The following is a 20,712-nucleotide window of genomic DNA, read 5'->3' on the forward strand; positions in this document are numbered from 1 at the left end:
TAGGACAAGTAGCGATTTATATGATTGACCTCTATTTCCCCTATTGGGCCTGCCCCTCCTGCCCCTCCTGCCCCAAGGGGGTCAGAGCCAAACTTTATACAAGTTCTGTTCCCTTTCCCCCAAGGATGTTTGTGGCCAAGCCATAAATAATTTTATTTAGTAATGAAAAAACCATGAAATTTCAACTACCCCATGATTATTTTACCTTATTCATGGCCATAATCATGTTCAAGGCCATGAAAATATATATATTCATGGTCATTAAAGTACTGAATAAAAATCATGGTCATAAAGCTGTTCGGATATTTCATGACCATGGAATTAAGATCACAAAATCTAATGGACCTGAAAAATGATTTTCATTGTTTTTTTATGATCATGTTTACTTTACCTTTTTCATGGCCATTTTCATGGGGTTTGCCAATGATTTTTTCATTGTTTTTTATAGTGTTATTCATGGCATTTTCATGGACTATATTCCAATAGTGCTGTGGGGTCAGACCCATCATTTGTATAATTTTCAGTTTAGCCCATAAGGATGCTATCAGTCAAATTTGAAATCCGAGCAGTGGTTATGGAGAAGAAGTCGATTGTTGATGGACGCCGGACGTCGGACGCCGGATGCCGGTATCCCATAAGCTCACCTTGGTCCAGCTAATAAATACTGCTTAACTTCATATATCAACAAGTAAAGGTATGCAGTAATCCTTGTTTATTGGATGATATAAATTAGGAATACATTTCACCCAATAATCCTTTAATCTGAACTAATTTAAACTCTGATGACTAATGAAATATTAACATCTTATCATGTTAGGCCATACAAAAAAATAATTGTTTCCGGTAACCAACCCTATAATATCAGTGCCTACTCATGCAAACAAATAACAAACTAAATTTTTTTTGGTTCACACAAAATCAGGAATTTTGGTACAAATTCTGTAAATTTAATTTTGAAACCAGAAAGCATTCATTATCTGATACAAATGGAAACCAGAAACGATTAGAACCGTGAATGTTCCAAGTAAAGCATACAATCGTAAACCAAGTTGAGATAAATTTAGTTTCAGTTAAAAAACAGACACAAACAAATCTGCAAGAGGATGACCTGATGGAAATAGCTATTTACAACATGGTAAAATGTCAGGAATGTAATTAATATCACTGTTACATAACAAGGTGCATGTTGTAGGGGACAAAAATAGCTCCAACAGAAAGTGCCCGAGTAGCACAGGGCAACACAATATACAATGTGAGCTGAGGAGTAATCTCCTCAACACAATCCTGCTAAAAACAGCACTGATAACAATCACACCACAAATCAATAAGATAGGCTAAAACCCTGAGTGATTTTGTCATAAATAATCATAAATATTGTCTAAAGGAAATCCTCAGCCTCATACAGTAAGTAAAATTAGGGAATCATAATGTAACTCTTGGAGGTAGGCAAATTGATCTTTGTCTGGAAACATTTCTGGTTTTTTATTTACAGATATAATGTTAATTTATTTATTTATTTTTTTTTTTTTGGGGGGGGGGGGGGGGGGGGGGGTGGTGATGTAATAATATCATATTTTGACAGATATTAAACTGATGTGCATTAGCATTTCATGTTAATATATCCGTCAAACAAGAGGCCCATGGGCCTTAACGGTCACCTGATATTTGATAAAAATTAGTTATGTCATTAACTAGCCAACTGATGTCTTTTGAAATATGAACATAGATCTAATAGGTCTACATACAAAGTTTCATTAAAATTAGTGCATATTTACTCACATTATCGTGTTCACAAGGTTCAATAAGTATTATCGCAAAGGGCCATAACTCCGTAATTAAGTAAAATTTGAATAAAGCTGTTTTTTGATCTCGTCCGAAATCTTAAGTTAGTCTATATACAAAGTTAAAATTAAGCTGGATGCATAATAATTAGTGCAATGGGCAATAACTCTGTAAACTGCTGTTGAATCAAGCTCATTTTCGAACCTGTCCGAGATCTTTCCAATGCTAGTGTACATACAAAAGTTCATTAAACTTGATTTACATTACGTAAGTAATCATGTTCACAATGTCCAATAATAACTATTAGAGCAAAGGGCAATAACTCCGTAAATTACAATCAAATCACACTGATTTTTAAACCCGTCTGAGATCTTTCCACTGTTAGTCTACATACAAAGTTTCATTGAGATCGGTTTATATCTACTCAAGTTATCACGTTCATAAGATTCAATAATAATCATTACTGCAAAGAGCAATAACATCGTAAATTACTATCAAATCATGCTGATTTTCAAACTTGTTCCAGATCTTTCCAATGTTAGTCTACATACAAAGTTTCATTAAGCTTGATTCATATTTACTCAAGTTATCGTGTTCACATGGTCCAATAATAATTACTTGTGCAAAGGGCAATAACTCCATAAATTACAATTGAATCATGCTGATTTTCAAACTCATCCAAGATCTTTCCAATGTTAGTCTACATACAAAGTTTCATTAAGATCAGTTTATATCTACTCAAGTTATTGCTTTCACAAGGTTCAATAATAATTATTAGTGCAAAGGGCAATAACTCCATAAATTACTATCAAATCATGCTGATTTTTCGAGCTCGTCCAAGATCTTTCCAGTTAGTCTACATATAAAGTTTCATTAAGATTGGTGTTTATTTACTCAAGTTATCGGGTTCACAAAGTCCAAAAACAATGATTAGTGCAATGGGCAATGGGAAATAACTCCATAAATAACTGTTGAATTGCGCTGATTTTCAAACTCCTCCAAAATCTTTCCAATGATCTGATCCAATGATTGCTGCTAATCTAACAACAGTCAAAACTGCTATAAATGATGCCTCTCTCTATATACAAAAGGCCCATGGGCCTTAACAGTCATCTGACTATTGGCACAATACAACACTCAAAGAATATAGTAGTGGCAAACAATTAAGCCAAAACAAAGAACTCTTTTAATAGAAGTCCAATATCCAGTCTCTAGGACTGTAACTTATTTACAAGAAGTCGTTTAAAGAATTCAGCCTATTTGACCCCTGTGACATTGAATGAAGGTCAAGGACATTCACTTAAACAATCTTGGTAGCCCTTTATCCCAGCATGTAACAGGCCCAATATCAGTACCCTGGGCCCTCTCTTTCTTGAAAAGATGTTGTTTTAATAATTTTAGCCTTTTTGACCCCTGTGACCTTGAATGAAGGTCAAGGTCATTCATTTAAACAAACTTGGTAGCCCTTCATTCCAGCATCCCACAGGCCAAATATCAGGTCTCTAGGCCTCTTATTTATTCAAAAAAAGCTGTTTAAAGGATTTTAGGCTATTTGACCCCTGTGACCTGGAATGAAGGTCAAGTTCATTCATTTGAACAAACTATGTAGCCCTTCATCCCAGCATGCTGCATGCCCAATATGGGCTTCAGTTCTTGAGAAGAAGTCGTTTAAATGAAAAGTTAATGCATATTCAAATATTGAAGTTTTTTTTTTAAATTCTTATCTGAGACTACCCCTTGCGTTTCTTAGAAAGGGCAGTCGCCATTTTGTTTGAACTCTGCTTGGATACAATATTCCCACAGAGCCCTATATAAAGTGCATGAATCGACACACGTGCGCTCAGTCATGTACATATACACCTAGCAGTTGTCCACTGTATATCACCTACTCATACATAAGCAAACCCCTTACCTGTAAATATGTGTAGGGCTTGTTTTAGCAAGCAAACATATCAACTCCTTTTAGCTGTCATTTAGATGTTTCACAAATTGAACTTTCTACACAAATGAATAGAAATCCTAATTATAATCCTTCCACATATCTCCACGTATACTATCGTACCCGAAGTACTCGACTGGCCACATGCACAAGTGACGCTTCCATATATAAACTACCGAAAGCACACACATGCACATATGCGTGTAATATCTAATGTATATTGAAGTGTTATTTTAGCTCGTATTTGACATATTTTGAGATCTAGCTGACAATATTACTTCAATGAAACCTTGTTAGGTGAGTGCTGTGTTTGTTTTTAGTTTGACAGTGTTATCTGCTATTAGAAATTCCGAGTTTGTTTACGTTATAATCAAAATGGATCTCGCACGTGGAAAGAAGGTATGGATTCATTCATTACTTTTTATTCAACTGTATAGATCTATACCGTACTGACCATTGTATTGTTATGGCATATAGCCTCAGGTTACACGTAAATACGTCTTTGGTATATAGCACACTGGATCTAGAGCAGGTCTGGTGTTAGTTGTTACACCTTGAACAGCGAGCGTTCGACTAATTGCACGTGTGTGTGGTTCACACGCTTTATAGAGGAGTCAGTACATGGTGTTGTTTCCAAGCAGAGTTTAAACAAAATGATGACTGCCCGTCCTTATCAAAATATTGAAATAATAATATTTTTTTTTTAATCTCAAATGTATACTTTTTAACTTGCATAATTATCTTTAAGCTTAAATAATTTATTGTAAATTGGATAAAAGCATTTCTAAATTTCCAGTAAAGCTTCAACCTGGTAATTTCAACCCATTGGACCACTTAAAATTCACAAAATCTAGCCTTTACTTGCATACAATGATTGTCCATACACTAAACAACACTTAATCCTTTATTAGTGTAGAAATAAGTGTGTAATGTCAATTATAATACTATCAAAACTTGCACCAAACCTTAACCAACACCATCACTGATGCCAATGCTAGGGTGATTCCATAATTATCTATAAGCCTCCACCTTTCTCTTTATGAGAGGCGAAATAAAAAAGGATGTACAGTTGTTACTAGTTTTCTGAAACTCAACACCCAACACTATGCTGACTTTAATATTAAGATAACTAGATATTAAGTTTTATAAAGGTACAATTAAGAACATTTTGGTTTATTTTCAAATTTTCATCTTTAAGTGTCATCCTCTCAAATCTATTCCCAATAAATGATACCATATGAATACCAAAAACATACACCAAGTCATTTCAAACATTTAGTTTCAGGGTAATTATTTGATATAGTTTCAGGGTAATTATCTTTTAGTTTCAGGGTAATTATTTTTTATAGTTTCAGGGTAATTATTTTATATAGTTTCAGGGTAATTATTTTTTATAATTGCTGCTGCAGACATCAAGTGAAAAGCCAGGGTTTCCAAATAAAGAGTGACAACTTAAGGACTGAGCTTAACTCGATTGCTATCTTCTAAGAAAGGAAGTCTTCTCAGAATATCTTATCATAGACAGTCGAGTTTCCAGAATCAGAAGAGCTACAAATCAAGTGTCCAGAAGTTATATTCCAGAAGCAGAAGAGGGCAAATCCAGTTAGACTCATAAGATCCAAATAAAGGGAGACAACTATTGTACTTACCAGAAGATCCATCAGAAGAGCGAAGATCATCTTTAGTTCATTGGAAGGACCGTTGGTGTACTGGAGCTAAAATAAACAGAAGATTGGCACTCACTATGTAGGTATACATACAATATTACTATGTTCTACGACCTACGACAAGGTTTTAGTACAGTATAAAAATCTTAGTTAGTTTCAGGTATTAAAGGAGAACATGTAAGCTGTACTTATAATGTTGTATTTTATCAGATAAAAGTGTACTGTAAACCAAATAATGCTAAAGTTAGTGTACAGAGGACTCCACATAATCGAATAACGGTTTTTTGAATATTTCGGTTATTTGCATAAAATTCTGCGGTCCCGATTTTTTCCTTCTTTATCTTTGTTTTTCAACTCCGTGTATTTGCATAGACTTTTACATGACCTCCGGTTATTTGAATAAAATATTTGGGAAATTCTAAAAATAAAATCGAATATTTTTCAATTTTGAAATATATTTTTAGCAAAATTCGCCGATATATGTTTCAAGATACTTCGCTTTTACTAGAAATTATCATGGTGACAGATTAACGTTATCATATGGCTTGTTATTTTATGCATGAATCTGCAAAGGTATTCGACGCTGTTACGATTTACATCAGCAGCGGTTGATCATAACTTTAGTATAATCACTGACTCAAACCTCTAATTAAGCATTTGCACTTTCAAATATGTTTATTTATTAACGTAACGTACCTTAGTTCGCGATCTGTTGGAGAAACCATGCTTCCTTACAACAATCACCATTTATGAGTAGTCTCGTTCAACCAGAGTCTTGTTGACTACGACAGACATGTGCGTATCAAGCGTCTCGTTGACCGAGACATAAAAGCATGCAAAGTCGGCGTGCAATGACTACCGCAAGTTTCATACAGTATGTAGGATAAAAAAGACACTTGCTACGTTGTTTCATTGCTACTTGAATATGCATTAATTTCTGAAATGTTATCAAGCTATTCGCCGTATAGATCAACAATATAGGGAGAATGCTCAAAACACATTTAGGTCCAGTGAACGCATGGCTTCATCACCTGCCGCCATTTTCGAATTCATACACATGTGTAAAAACAACACTACTAGGTCTAGTTGATCGGCACTCTGAAGTTTAATCACGATTGTAAGTTCATTTTGCCAGGCAAATGTACGTAAATTTGTTTATTATTTAGGTTCATAATTGTAGACACAAATTCAATCCTGTTTAGTTATTGCATTTGATATCGATCGTTTAGCTGTTTCTCAAATATTCATGTGTCGATCTAACGTAAACAATAATCTAATATTGGAATATTTTTTGTTATTAAACAATTAAAATCGATTTATAACTTCGAAAATAATTACTTGTTGTTCGTTTTAAGTGTAAATAATTTACGTATTTATCAAGTAAACGAAACGATATCTATTTGCCTGTTCACATACATATGTGTGAGGCCAAACGAAGGTGCAAAATGTCATCTCCGCCTATTCGAATACTCCGGTTATTTGCATATTTTCTCCTGGAAAATGACTTATTCAAATAAGCGGAATCCTCTGTATTTCAATTTGCAGACAAGGTGAAGTGAAATCGCCATGAAAAATGTCAGGCATAGGTAGAGTTGAACCTTATGATTCTGAATAGCAAAATATTTAACTGTCATAAAAAAGTAGTATTAAGCCATGAAAAATATTTCCCAAAAGTTTATAAAGTTTATCTTTTAGATATAATAGAGAAGAAATGACAAATCCTATTACATAGTGCTGTGTATCATGGGGTATGTGACAATACGATACCTATCACGATACAGGGTTCACAATACGATACCTATCACGATACAGGGTTCACAATACGATACCTATCACGATACAGGGTTCACAATACGATACCTATCACGATACAGGGTTCACAATACGATACCTATCACGATACAGGGTTCACAATACAATATCTTAATATGTTGAGACACTACAAATGTTGTGGTGTCGTTGTAAATGTGTTGATAGGTTCGTTGTATTTCCGGAATATTTTAGCTTTTGCTTACATTCATTACAAAAATTGCGGCTTTTATTCATTTCCCATATTCCATTACTAAATTTAGTAGACAGAAACTTGAAATAAGACCAGCAAGCGGCCTTATAGGTCACAGGCGCTGACACAATTTTAGTGTTTTGCTCCTTGTGGGATTCCACCATTTTGTTACTAACAAACGTTCAGCAGACGTTGACCAAGGGAGATAATCCAGCATTCAATTTTTATTTTTAGGTATCGCGATGCTATTAAATTGCACACAACATATCGATGCACCACAAAGCGATGCAATACATCGATGCATCGGTGAATCGTTACGCTTCTACTATTACATTAAAGTGTTCATAGTCTTAAGATGCTATCATAAAAGATTCTACGTTATATTTTTCTGGTCGTACTTACCATGAGTTGCTTGAGGACTGTATCACTGAAGGTTTGGTTACAGAAACTACAGTAGATGATCATGTCAGATACGTGTTGGGACATGTTACTGATTTCTCTGATAGCCTGTACCACCTACAGATGATAAACAGATGGATTACTAATACATTTGTATCATTAGGCAAATCTTCATTCCTATACAGATAAACACCAAAAGATTATAAGACTCTTTCATATATGGATATGAAGGATAGGGATATTCTATCCGAGGGTCACAAAATGTAGTAAAACCCAAGGCTTGCCAACGGTTTTGCAAAATTTTGTGATCCAGAGGGTTTGTTTGTTTAGTTTTACGTCCTATTAACAGCCAGGGTCATGTAAGGACATGCCAGGTTTGTTGGTGGAGGAAAGCCGGAGTACCCGGAGAAAAACCACTGGCCAGCGGTCAGTACCTGGCAACTGCCCCACATGGGATTCGAACCCGCATCCCAGAGGTGGAGGGCTTGTGGTAATATGTGGGGACATCTTAACCACTCGGCCACCGCGGCCCCTAAAATGATCCAGAGGGTAGAATATCCCTATCCTTCATATCCACTTATGAAAGAGTATTTTTCTTTCATACCTCGACGCTTTATTGCAATTTTACAACTATAATATCCCGCCATTTTGAAATAAATTCGAAGAAATCCATGGCTGAAAGTCAATTTTCACATTAAAAATCACGTGATACTTTCAACAAACAAGAGGCCCATGGGCCTTAAAGGCCCATTACCTTTCCGGAGCAAAATTCAAAGGTTTCTAAAAATCATAAATAACATAAGAAAATATATAGGGATGGCCGAAGATGAGGTTACAACGCCAAACATATGCAAGTTATCCTGTGTGATATATGATAACAGTTGGGTTTCATCCCGCTATTTTGCCTTCTGCTGCAGTGATAATCAACTACTGCGCGGTATTTAGCACGACGGCAGGAAACATAAGACGACCCGCGTTATGAAAATTAACATTTTATTTATCTAAATTAAATTGTTCAGAAGACGATGATAAGTGTAGCATTACCGGTAAGTTGCTAACTTATGCGACTCTATAAAATAATCAATCTCGTTTTACATTTCCATTTTAAAAATTAAAAGCTGTTTCGGAAAGGTAGTGGGCCTTTAACGGTCATCTGACTCATGGCACAAAACAACAATGTCACAGTATAAAGAATTGGTTAACGATTAATATAAACAATACAAGGAACTCTTTAGTTGAATATGCAAGTTTTTGAAATAGGTAAATGTCATTTGTTGAACAAACTTGGTAGCCCTTCAACCATATATGGTTGTAACCCATTCAAGGATTAATATGAGGAGGAGTCGGATTTTAAAGCCAAATTTTGAAGCCCATTTTGGACCTCCACAGTACTATCCCCATGGGTCTTAGCTCGGTCCTTTATAAAATATGATTGTCCTCACCTAAAGTTCCCCTTCTGAATCAATTAAAACCCCTATAGACCAATTTTCATTGAGATCGGAGACTGAAAACTGAAAACAGGAAGTAGGCCAGTGGCCATCTTGGAATACCAAAATCTTTACGAAAATGTTTTCATGTTGTTCGGCATCAATTAAAACCCCTATAGACCAATTTTCATTGAGATCGGAGACTGAAACCTTAAAACAGGAAGTGGGCCAGCGGCCATCTTGGAATACCAAAAATCTATACGAAAATGTTTGCATGTTGTTCGGCATCAATTAAAACCCCTATAGACAAATTTTCATTGAGATCGGAGACCGAAACCTGAAAACAGGAAGTGGGCCAGCTAAAATTAAGAAAATTTGCCCTTTTGGGGCCCCATCCCTAAGCCCCTAGGGGTCAACAAGGCTCACTTATATAAAATATGATTGTCCTTCCCAATGATGTTTCACACCAAATGTGGATGAAATCCATCCAAGGATGAAGGAGGAGTAGGATTTTAAAGCTAAAATTAAGAAAATTTGCCCTTTTTGGGCCCCACCCCTCAGCCCCTAGGGGCCGGACCAGGCTCACTTATATAAAATATGATTGTCCATCCCCAATGATGTTTCACACTAGATATGGATGAAATCCATCCAAGGATGAAGGAGGAGTAGGATTTTAAAGCTAAAATTAAGAAAATTTGCACTTTTTGGGCCCCACCCCTCAGCCCCTAGGGGTCGGACCAGGCTAATTTATATAAAATATGATTGTCCTTCCCCAATGATGTTTCACACCAATTATGGATGAAATCAATCCAAGGATGAAGGAGGAGTAGGATTTTAAAGCTTAAATTAAGAAAATTTGCACTTTTTGGGGCCCCGCCCCTCTGCCCCTAGGGGTCGGACCTATCTCATTTATATAAAATATGATTGTCCTTCCCCAAGGGTGTTTCACACCAAATATGGATGTAATTCACTCAAGGGTTTAGGAGGAGTAGGTTTTTGTATAAATAGTTTTACGAGCGACGCACGGCGGACGGCGCACGGCGCACGACGACGGACGAAACACGACGACAATAGGTCATCCTGACCTTCGGTCAGATGACCTAAAAATCTGTTGTCTGCATCTTTTAAAGTAAAACCAGTCAAGTTGTCAAAAAAAAATGTTAAAATTTTACCGAGGAAATAGAAATTTTGTTGACGCCGTGACGTCACGAGGCTTTATTGCAAGGGTAGCCATGCAATACAGCATCAGGCGGCATGCGTGTATAGCCCTAGACCAGCCAGTATTACACCCATAGGTATGAAAGAAAACACATAGTTGTTTTATTAATTTAATTTCCTCTTAACTGCCAGGGTCATGTAAGGACTTGTCATATTTGTTGGTGGAGAAAACCCGGAGAAAAACCACTGACCAGTGGTCAGTACCTGGCAACTGCCCCAAATGGAATTTGAACTCACATACCAGAGTTGGAGGGCTTTGGTAATATGTTAGGACATCTTATTCACTTGGCCACCACAGTTTTAGGATAATAAATCCTATATATTTACACAGAAATTAAAATAAAGCATTCAGTCTGAAGTCTTAAATGAAAAGACAACATTGGTTCACTGACCTCTCGAATGTAGCGGACTGACTCTGCACCCATCACATATTTCTCCATCTCTGGAGACATCTTGAGAACTTTGGATGGATGAACACCTGATTGTGGCTTGTAAGGTTTATATTCTCCTAGTTCTGAAACAGCACAAGGTCAAGGTCATAGTTACTATGTACTATTACATATCAGGCTTGTGTTCTGAAACCATAACCTAACAGACCTAATGGGAAAGTCCTGTCTAAAAATAGTCTAAAACATCATTCAAGTAAGAACATTTCAATCAAAAGGAAGTGTTAAGCATCTACATGTATTAGAAATGCCTTTTCATAACTAAGAACAGAAACTGACAGAGCTTAATTAACACAGACGATAAATCAAATCTTTGGTAGATTTTTGCCAGGTAATAGAATGTTTCATCAAAATTGTCTTTTACTGTCAAAATATTCAAAATACTGAAAACCAACTTTTATTCGCGTGCGATTTTCTTTTTGTGATCGAATAAAAATCGCGAAAGTTAATATCTGCGAATTATTATCGATACTACACATATCAGTACATTTATATGGCTGTATAGTTCAAAAACCTTCTGTAAGCATTCAGATGATTTGTTCAGAAGTAAAATACCTCTATAAAAACAAAATAAACAATTTAAAGTTCAGTCAAACTAAACCTGATAATCCCGCTACCGTCAGCATGAGACGGTGTTTGTGTCAGCCACCATGACACGTAAGGTGGAAATCATTATCGGTGCATTTGTTTCGTTTCAGTGAGTGAACAAATGGCTCACTTTGGTTCCAGAGTTTTTTTATCTCAAGTATCAGAATTTTGAGTTATGGTATCCTTTTTAGTTACATGTAGTAGATGTTGTTTTGTTTCAACTACACTAATACCGACATGTTTACCCAAAGACAACTCAAGGCATACTGATCGTCGTTGCCAATACTTGCAGATTCCATTGTTTGTTTGTGTATGATCGTGAGTACTATTATATCGTACTGTACATGTTTGTATAGGGATTAACACTTACCAATGAGATATCTTAAACATACGCAGGTAAACGAATATAGTCTGTTTTACAAGAACAGATCTGTAATACCTTATAAATACTTTATGTTAGGAAAAGTAATGAAAGTAGAACGATAGTCTGATCTGCGAAAGTTAATCTCCGCGAACTTGTTTTGAAATGGAATTTGTGAAATTAAAGAGCCACGAATAAAAGTTTCTTTACAGTATAATGGTCAACTGACGTCAAAGAGGTCCACTGTATCGTCAAAACATATCGTGTATTTTTTCAGTGTACTGTCAATATGCATCATTTTAGCCCTTCCAATGGCCAGCCCTAATTCTTTTTAAAATGTATTAGCCTTTGATTTATAGTTGGCCTACCTTCTGTGTGATAGCGAGATACATCACAGTTCAGAATCAGGATGGCTAATGTTGAATGTAAGAAACCAAATTCTCTTGATTGTATAGAGCTCCATCGCCTTGTCGACGACTCCTGTAAAACATCATTCTATGTGCAATAAACCAGAAACTAAAATGCAATAGAGATATGTATCTTATGGCACTTGTTTTCTTAAGGTGACACAGATAGTGTGAGACAATTTGTAACTTTTGTATGAATTGTTAAAATTTACAATTGAATATTATAGACATTTATATCCCTTTGACCTCTGAAGGTGGAATGTCAAAAATCTATCCACATACTACAACAACACTTTGTCAGTCTACTACTGTATACTTACATGGTCGTCCAGGTGCTGATGTGATTGGCCAAGGAGAAAAGTGACTAGTCGGGGGAACCCTCGTCTAAGGAACATGTGAGTACATGCCTTTGTACCCTATAAAATAAACCATATATCAGTCATGGTCAAGCATTGTCTGCTTGTCAACAACAGTCAGAAATTTTATACCGGAATTGACAGAATCTGGAGAGAAGGGCACCATTAACTAAAATCAGAACTTTGAATTGGAAGAGAGGGGAGATAACTAGCGTACGTACCAGCTGTACGTAGTGGAAGACAGGGGAGATAACTAGCGTACTTACCAGCTGTACATTATGGAAGAGAGGGGAGATAACTAGCGTACTTACCAGCTGTACGTAGTGGAAGAGAGGGGAGATAACTAGCATACTTACGAGCTGTACATAGTGGTAGAGAGGGGGATAACTAGCGTACTTACCAGCTGTACGTAGAGGAAGAGAGGGGGAATAACTAACGTCCTTACAAGCTGTATGTAGTGGAAGAAAGGGGAGATAACTAGCGTACTTACCAGCTGTACGTAGTGGAAGAAAGGGGAGATAACTAGCGTACTTACCAGCTGTACGTAGTGGAAGAAAGGGGAGATAACTAGCGTACTTACCAGAGTTACATAGTGGAAGACAAGGGAGATAACTAGCTTACTTACCAGCTGTAGGTAGTGGAAAAGAGGGGAGATAACTAGCGTATTTACCAGCTGTACATAGTGGAAGACAAGGTAGATAACAAGCGTCCTTACCAGCTGTACGTAGTGGAAGAGAGGGGAGATAACTAGCGTACTTACCAGCTGTACATTATGGAAGAGAGGGGAGATAACTAGCGTACTTACCAGCTGTACGTAGTGGAAGAGAGGGGAGATAACTAGCGTACTTACCAGCTGTACGTAGAGGAGAGAGTGGAGATAACTAGTGTACTTACCAGCTGTACGTAGTGGAAGAGAGGGGAGATAACTAGCGTACTAACCAGCTGTACTTAGTGGAAGAGAGGGGAGATAACTAGCGTACTTACCAGCTGTACGTAGTGGAAGAGAGTGGAGATAACTAGCGTACTAACCAGCTGTACGTAGTGGAAGAGAGTGGAGATAACTAGCGTACTAACCAGCTGTACGTAGTGGAAGAGAGGGGAGATAACTAGCGTACTAACCAGCTGTACGTAGTGGAAGAGAGGGGAGATAACTAGCGTACTTACCAGCTGTACGTAGTGGAAGAGAGGGGAGATAACTAGCGTACTTACCAGCTGTACGTAATGGAAGAGAGGGGAGATAACTAGTGTACTTACCAGCTGTACATAGTGGAAGAGAGGGGAGATAAATAGCGTACTAACCAGCTGTACGTAGTGGAAGAGAGGGGAGATAACTAGTGTACTTACCAGCTGTACGTAGTGGAAGAGGACCTGGAAGTACTGGGTACAGTTCTTACAGTGATCAATAACATCCTTGTTCAGCATCTGTAGCAGGTGCTCCAGGATTTCATCAAAGTCTTTTTGTGTCTGAAAACCAAAAGGAAATTATATATGAAGCAGTATTCCATTTACAATTAGGGATAAAAAGTCTTTTTTTTTTGTCTGGAAACAAAGGAAAATTAACTACCAAGCAGTATTTTAGCTACAAAAGGGAAACAAAGGTAAGGCAAATTAAATATGAAATTTCATTACAATCAGAGTTTAAATAAATGTGCATTATCTTGTTCCCTCTTTGTTCATTTGAATCATAATTTGTAATAATGTAAACCGAAATGATTTCCGTTTTAAAACATTTTCACATTTAAAATGTTTCACGGAATTAAAATTGAATTGAAATTTCTTTGAATTCAATTGTGCAAAACTGGTCTAAGATATTATTTCACAGAGATTAACTTTCGCAAATTTAACTTATCGCGAAAATTCGCAAAAATAAATCATATCCGAAAGAAAATTGATTTATATTAATTGTATTTTGCTTTTGTTTTTGTTTTCAATTAGGTTAAAACAGTAGCAAAAACGTTTGGTTATAATGTTTTTTTTAAAAGTAACAGTTATCATATCTTCTATATACCATCAATCAAGCACCAACACTTTGACACTCACTACAATAAAAGATGTACCACACAGGCTATTGAGATGGAGTATGGTCATGTTTGTTTGTTTGTTTTTCATATCTTTTTATACAAAACTAATATCATCAACACCATTATGTGTTTTACACATTATCCAATGTTTGTCACAGTTAAATTGAACTACAAGAGGCCCATGGGCCTTAACAGTCATCTGACTACTGGCACAATATAACACCTCAAAGAAAATGGCAAATATATAATTAAAGGGACATGAACCTTAAATAAGTTGTTCTGTATGCTTAGATAATTTTTTTTATGCTTTTCAGATGTTTATTGAATATTTTATTACAATGATTGGTTATCTAAAACGACAGGAAAACATGGGGAATACCAACCTCAAAAATGATAAAAATAGACCGACATATTCTATTTTTGGAACACAAAACGAAAGCTGGCCCAAAGCGAGGTTATAATGAACAAGTGACCTTAAATGAAGGTCAAGGCCCTTCATTTGAACCAACTTGGTAGCCCATCATCCCAGCATGTCACAGGCCTAATATCATGTCTCTAGACCTCTTAGTTATTCACAAGAAGTCTTTGAATGATTTTAGCCTATTAGACCAATGTGACCTTGAATGAAGGTCAAGGTCATTCATTTAAACAAACTTGGTAGCCCTTCATCTAAGCATGGCACGCCCAATATCAGACCTCTAGGCCTCTAAGTTATTCACAAGAAGTCGTTTAAAGATTTTAGCCTTTTTGACCCCTGTGACCTTGAATGAAAGTCAAGGTCATTTATTTTAATAACTTGGTAGCACTTCATCCCAGCATGCTGCAGGCCTAAATATCAGTACCCTCGGCCTTCTGGTTTTTGAGAAGTTTTTTAAGGATTATAGCCCATTTGACCCCTGTGACCTTTAATGAAGGTCAAGGCCATTTATTTGAACCAACTTGTTAGCCCTTCATCCCAGCATGCCACAGGCAAAATATCAGGTTTCTAGGCCTCTTAGTTATTCACAAGAAGTTGTTTCAAGATTTTAGCTTATTTGACCCATGTGACCTTAAATATTTCATTTGAACAAACTTGGTAGCCCTTCAATCCAACATACCACAGGGGTCTATAGGTCTCTTAGTTATTCACAAGAAGTTGTTCAAAGGTTTAAGTCTATTTGACTCCTGTGACCTTGAATGAAGGTCAAGGTCATTTATTTAAACAAACTTAGTTGCCCTTCATCCCAGCATACTGCAGGCCCAATATGAGTACCCTGGGCCTTTTGGTTCTTCAGAAGTTGTCATTTAAAGATTTTAGCCTTTTTGACCCCTGTGACCTTGAATCAAGGTCAAGGTCATTTATTTGAACAAATTTGGTAGCCCTTTATCCCAGCATGCTATAGGCCAAATATCAGTACCCTGGGCCTTTCAGTTATGCCATGGTGGCTGAGTGGTTAAGATGTCCAGCTTTCCTCCACCAACAAACCTGGCACGTCCTTACATGACCTTGGCTGTTAATAGGACGTTAAACTAATAAAACCAAATAGGTTATTGAGAAGAAGTCAGTTGAATGAAAAGTTTACGCACGGAAGAAGGCGCACAGTGCATGATGCACGGCACACAACGACGGACGATGCATGATGACAATAGGTCATTTTGACCTTTCGTGTCAGATGACCTAAAAATCTGAGATAACCTACAGTTATTGAAAACACATTTAGATCATATAATTAAAGCTTTTAAATACATATAAAATGTTACAAAATATTAGGTTGAAAGCCAAAATGAGGTGAACTCATATGATTACACATCAAAATGTTATATACTACCGGTACTATGAAATGTGATGAAAAAAAGCAAGGCAAAATATTTACATGTTACTACTGATAATAATCAGATATTTTAATCTCTACACTTTAGATAGAAAATATGAAGTCCTACACAACACAAGAGGCATTATCTCCCCCTCCTGTTTTTATATAGCTCTTAAATACAGGGAAATAATAAATATTTTGTTTATTTTATTTTGATTATGTATTTAAAATCTGATTAGTATACAAATATTGTTTTATCATGTAAGCTAGATGTATGACTTTATTAACATTGAAGTGAGTCAAAGTGGAAATTTTAAGTTTTATTGAAATGGGTAGTTCACATGTCAATCTATATAGACATTAAAGCAGCTAGGAATTAGCATTGTCAAGCATAGTTTGATTTTGAAATGTGAAAATTGGAAAAATGTCTTGAAATGTCTGCATTGAAATTTTAGCTTGGCATCAGAAAATCAATCAATCAATCAATCAATTAATCAATCAATGGGTTAAATTGTTGAAAGCCAGGTCAGGAAACATAGTTCACTGATGTGGATGGATACATTTCCTTTCCGGATGCGCACTTGTCCTTTATAAGTTTTTAAAAAAGTTCAATCACATAATGAAAATAATAATTTCCTTCATGCAATATGTTTGCTTTGAAGTTTTCTTAAGTTTTACTTAAACAGAACTAATGAAAAACACCAGGTAGATGTTTGTGTCTAGTTCACAAAAGCAAACTCCTCTACAACAGTAGCATGTAAACAAACACACGAGTTACTGGTATGAAAATCCTACATACCATTCTCCTTTTAGTGGGAGACAACCCCTGTCAAATACACAATGTTACTGGTATCAAAATCCTACATCTCCTTTTAGTGGGAGACAACCCCTGTCAAATACACAATGTTACTGGTATCAAAATCCTACATCTCCTTTTAGTGGGAGACAACCCCTGACAAATACACAATGTTACTGGTATCAAAATCCTACATCTCCTTTTAGTGGGAGACAACCCCTGTCAAATACACAATGTTACTGGTATCAAAATCCTACATCTCCTTTTAGTGGGAGACAACCCCTGTCAAATACACAATGTTACTGGTATCAAAATCCTACATCTCCTTTTAGTGGGAGACAACCCCTGTCAAATACACAATGTTACTGGTATCAAAATCCTACATCTCCTTTTAGTGGGAGACAACCCCTGTCAAATACACAATGTTACTGGTATCAAAATCCTACATCTCCTTTTAGTGGGAGACAACCCCTGACAAATACACAATGTTACTGGTATCAAAATCCTACATCTCCTTTTAGTGGGAGACAACCCCTGTCAAATACACAATGTTACTGGTATCAAAATCCTACATCTCCTTTTAGTGGGAGACAACCCCTGTCAAATACACAATGTTACTGGTATCAAAATCCTACATCTCCTTTTAGTGGGAGACAACCCCTGTCAAATACACAATGCTTTATCCTAAATCTTACTTAAACTTGTCACAGACTTCTAAGGTTTTCTAACATTTTATATCATATACCATGTTAAACATATAAGGGTATAGAGTCATAGATTGATTGTTTGAATTAGTTTAGAGATGAATCCTTTCTAGTTCTGATACAACTATGTACTCTGGACTTACTCCCAGAAAAATCACAATTATGATTCCAATGGAAGAAGGAGGGTGGAAGAAGGAGGGAGTAATACTAGAAACAAACATGTAACTCCATATGCACAAGCCAAATACAAGGTATAAATCAAATTAAAACCAACTAGTATTTCTCAGGCAAATAAAAATTCACTGATGCTTACTCACCTGTATCCCGCCATGTTTAAAGTAACTGGACATCAATGCATCCAAGATTCGTGCAAAAGTATACCGCACTTCTCGATTAGGACACTCTAACAAAAATGGCCTACAAAATAGATGTGTAAAATATAACATAGAAAATTGTTTCCATTCACACACCAGTAAAAATATAACACATATCCATGATAATTTGATATGACATACATGACAGGGGAATTAACTGTAAATCCATACACATCAGTTTCTTTGATACAGTTCATTAATCAGAAAGATGATTTATAAAAAAAAACAAGATGTCTTAAAAAGTCTTTGAAATACTACAACATTAACCAATGCATTAAAGGAGGTAAGATCATTAATTTTAATGATGAAATTTTACAAAGATTAACGGGATCACAAGACCAATGTTGATCATCCAGAACTTACTTGATATAAGAGGAACCCTCCACTCCAGACATATATTCTACTAGCCATAAACATGCCTCCTTACAACTCTGGAGTTTACACTCGATTGTCTCCGCCCACTCATACAGCTCCGTCCTAAAGGTGTAACAAATACAGTCAGTTTATAAACACTCATACAGCTCCATCCTACAGGTGTAATACATACAGTCAGGTTACAAACACTCATACAGCTCCGTCCTACAGGTGTAATACATACAGTCAGTTTACAAACACTCATACAGCTCCGTCCTAAAGGTGTTATATATACAGTCAGTTTACAAACACTCATACAGCTCAGTCCTAAAGGTGCAATACATACAGTCAGTTTACAAACACTCATACAGCTCCGTCCTAAAGGTGTAATATATACAGTCAGTTTACAAACACTCATACAGCTCCATCCTACAGGTGTAATACATACAGTCAGTTTACAAACACTCATACAGCTCAGTCCTAAAGGTGTAATACTTACAGTCAGTTTACAAACACTCATACAGCTCAGTCCTAAAGGTGTAATACATACAGTCAGTTTACAAACACTCATACAGCTCCGTCCTAAAAGTGTAATACATACAGTCAGTTTACAAACACTCATAAAGCTCCGTCCTAAAGGTGTAATACATACAGTCAGTTTACAAACAGTCATACAGCTCAGTCCTAAAGGTGTAATATATACAGTCAGTTTACTAACACTCATACAGCTCCGTCCTAAAGGTGTAAATACATACAGTCAGTTTACAAACACTCATACAGCTCCGTCCTAAAGGTGTAATACATACAGTCAGTTTACAAACACTCATACAGCTCCATCCTAAAGGTGTAATACATACAGTCAGTTATACAAACACTCATACAGCTCCGTCCTAAAGGTGTAATACATACAGTCAGTTTACAAACACTCATACAGCTCCATCCTAAAGATGTAACAGATACAGCCAGTTTACAAACAATCATACAGCTCCGTCCTAAAGGTGTAACAAATACAGTCAGTTTACAAACACTCATACAGCTCCGTCCTAAAGGTGTAACATAATACAGTCATTTTACAAACACTCATACAGCTCCGTCCTAAAGGTGTAATACATACAGTCAGTTTACAAACACTCATACAGCTCCATCCTAAGGTGTAATACATACAGTCATTTACAAACATCATACAGCTCCTCCTAAAGGTGTAATACATACAGTCAGTTTACAAACACTCATACAGCTCCGTCCTAAAGGTGTAATACATACAGTCAGTTTACAAACACTCATACAGCTCCATCCTAAAGATGTAACAGATACAGCCAGTTTACAAACAATCATACAGCTCCGTCCTAAAGGTGTAACAGATACAGCCAGTTTACAAACAATCATACAGCTCCGTCCTAAAGGTGTAACAAATACAGTCAGTTTACAAACACTCATACAGCTCAGTCCTAAAGATGTAACAGATACAGTCAGTTTACAAACACTCATACAGCTCCGTCCTAAAGGTGTAACAATACAGTCAGTTTACAAACACTCATACAGCTCCGTCCTAAAGGTGTAATACATACAGTCAGTTTACAAACACTCATACAGCTCCGTCCTAAAGGTGTAATATATACAGTCAGTTTACAAACACTCATACAGCTCCGTCCTAAAGGTGTAATACATACAGTCAGTTTACAAACACTCATACAGCTCCGTCCTAAAGGTGTAATACATACAGTCAGTTTACAAACACTCATACAGCTCCGTCCTAAAGGTGTAATACATACAGTCAGTTTACAAACACTCATACAGCTCCGTCCTAAAGGTGTAATACATACAGTCAGTTTACAAAAACTCACACAGCTCCGTCCTTAAAGTGTAATTCATACAGTCAGTTTACAAACACTCATACAGCTCCGTCCTAAAGGTGTAATACATACAGTCAGTTTACAAACACTCATACAGCTCCGTCCTAAAGGTGTAATACATACAGTCAGTTTACAAACACTCATACAGCTCCGTCCTAAAGGTGTAATACATACAGTCAGTTTACAAACACTCATACAGCTCCGTCCTAAAGGTGTAATACATAC

At 36.4% G+C, this 20,712-nt stretch overlaps 1 protein-coding gene across 1 annotated transcript in view; it reads right to left on the reverse strand.

Annotated features, from left to right (window-relative positions):
* Positions 1-20,712, reverse strand: part of LOC138326151 (ubiquitin carboxyl-terminal hydrolase 24-like) — a 123,716-nt gene that overhangs the window by 17,417 nt on the left and 85,587 nt on the right. The window contains exons 48-55 of the mRNA XM_069272279.1: positions 18,644-18,757; positions 18,224-18,323; positions 13,937-14,056; positions 12,557-12,652; positions 12,198-12,309; positions 10,827-10,948; positions 7,793-7,906; positions 5,371-5,436 (exon numbers count right to left, since the gene is read on the reverse strand). Of these exons, the coding sequence (XP_069128380.1) occupies positions 5,371-5,436; positions 7,793-7,906; positions 10,827-10,948; positions 12,198-12,309; positions 12,557-12,652; positions 13,937-14,056; positions 18,224-18,323; positions 18,644-18,757 (844 nt within the window). The remainder of the gene's footprint in view (positions 1-5,370; positions 5,437-7,792; positions 7,907-10,826; positions 10,949-12,197; positions 12,310-12,556; positions 12,653-13,936; positions 14,057-18,223; positions 18,324-18,643; positions 18,758-20,712) is intronic.

Source organism: Argopecten irradians, chromosome 6 (assembly GCF_041381155.1).
Source record: "Argopecten irradians isolate NY chromosome 6, Ai_NY, whole genome shotgun sequence".
Classification (NCBI taxonomy): Eukaryota; Metazoa; Mollusca; class Bivalvia; order Pectinida; family Pectinidae; genus Argopecten; species Argopecten irradians.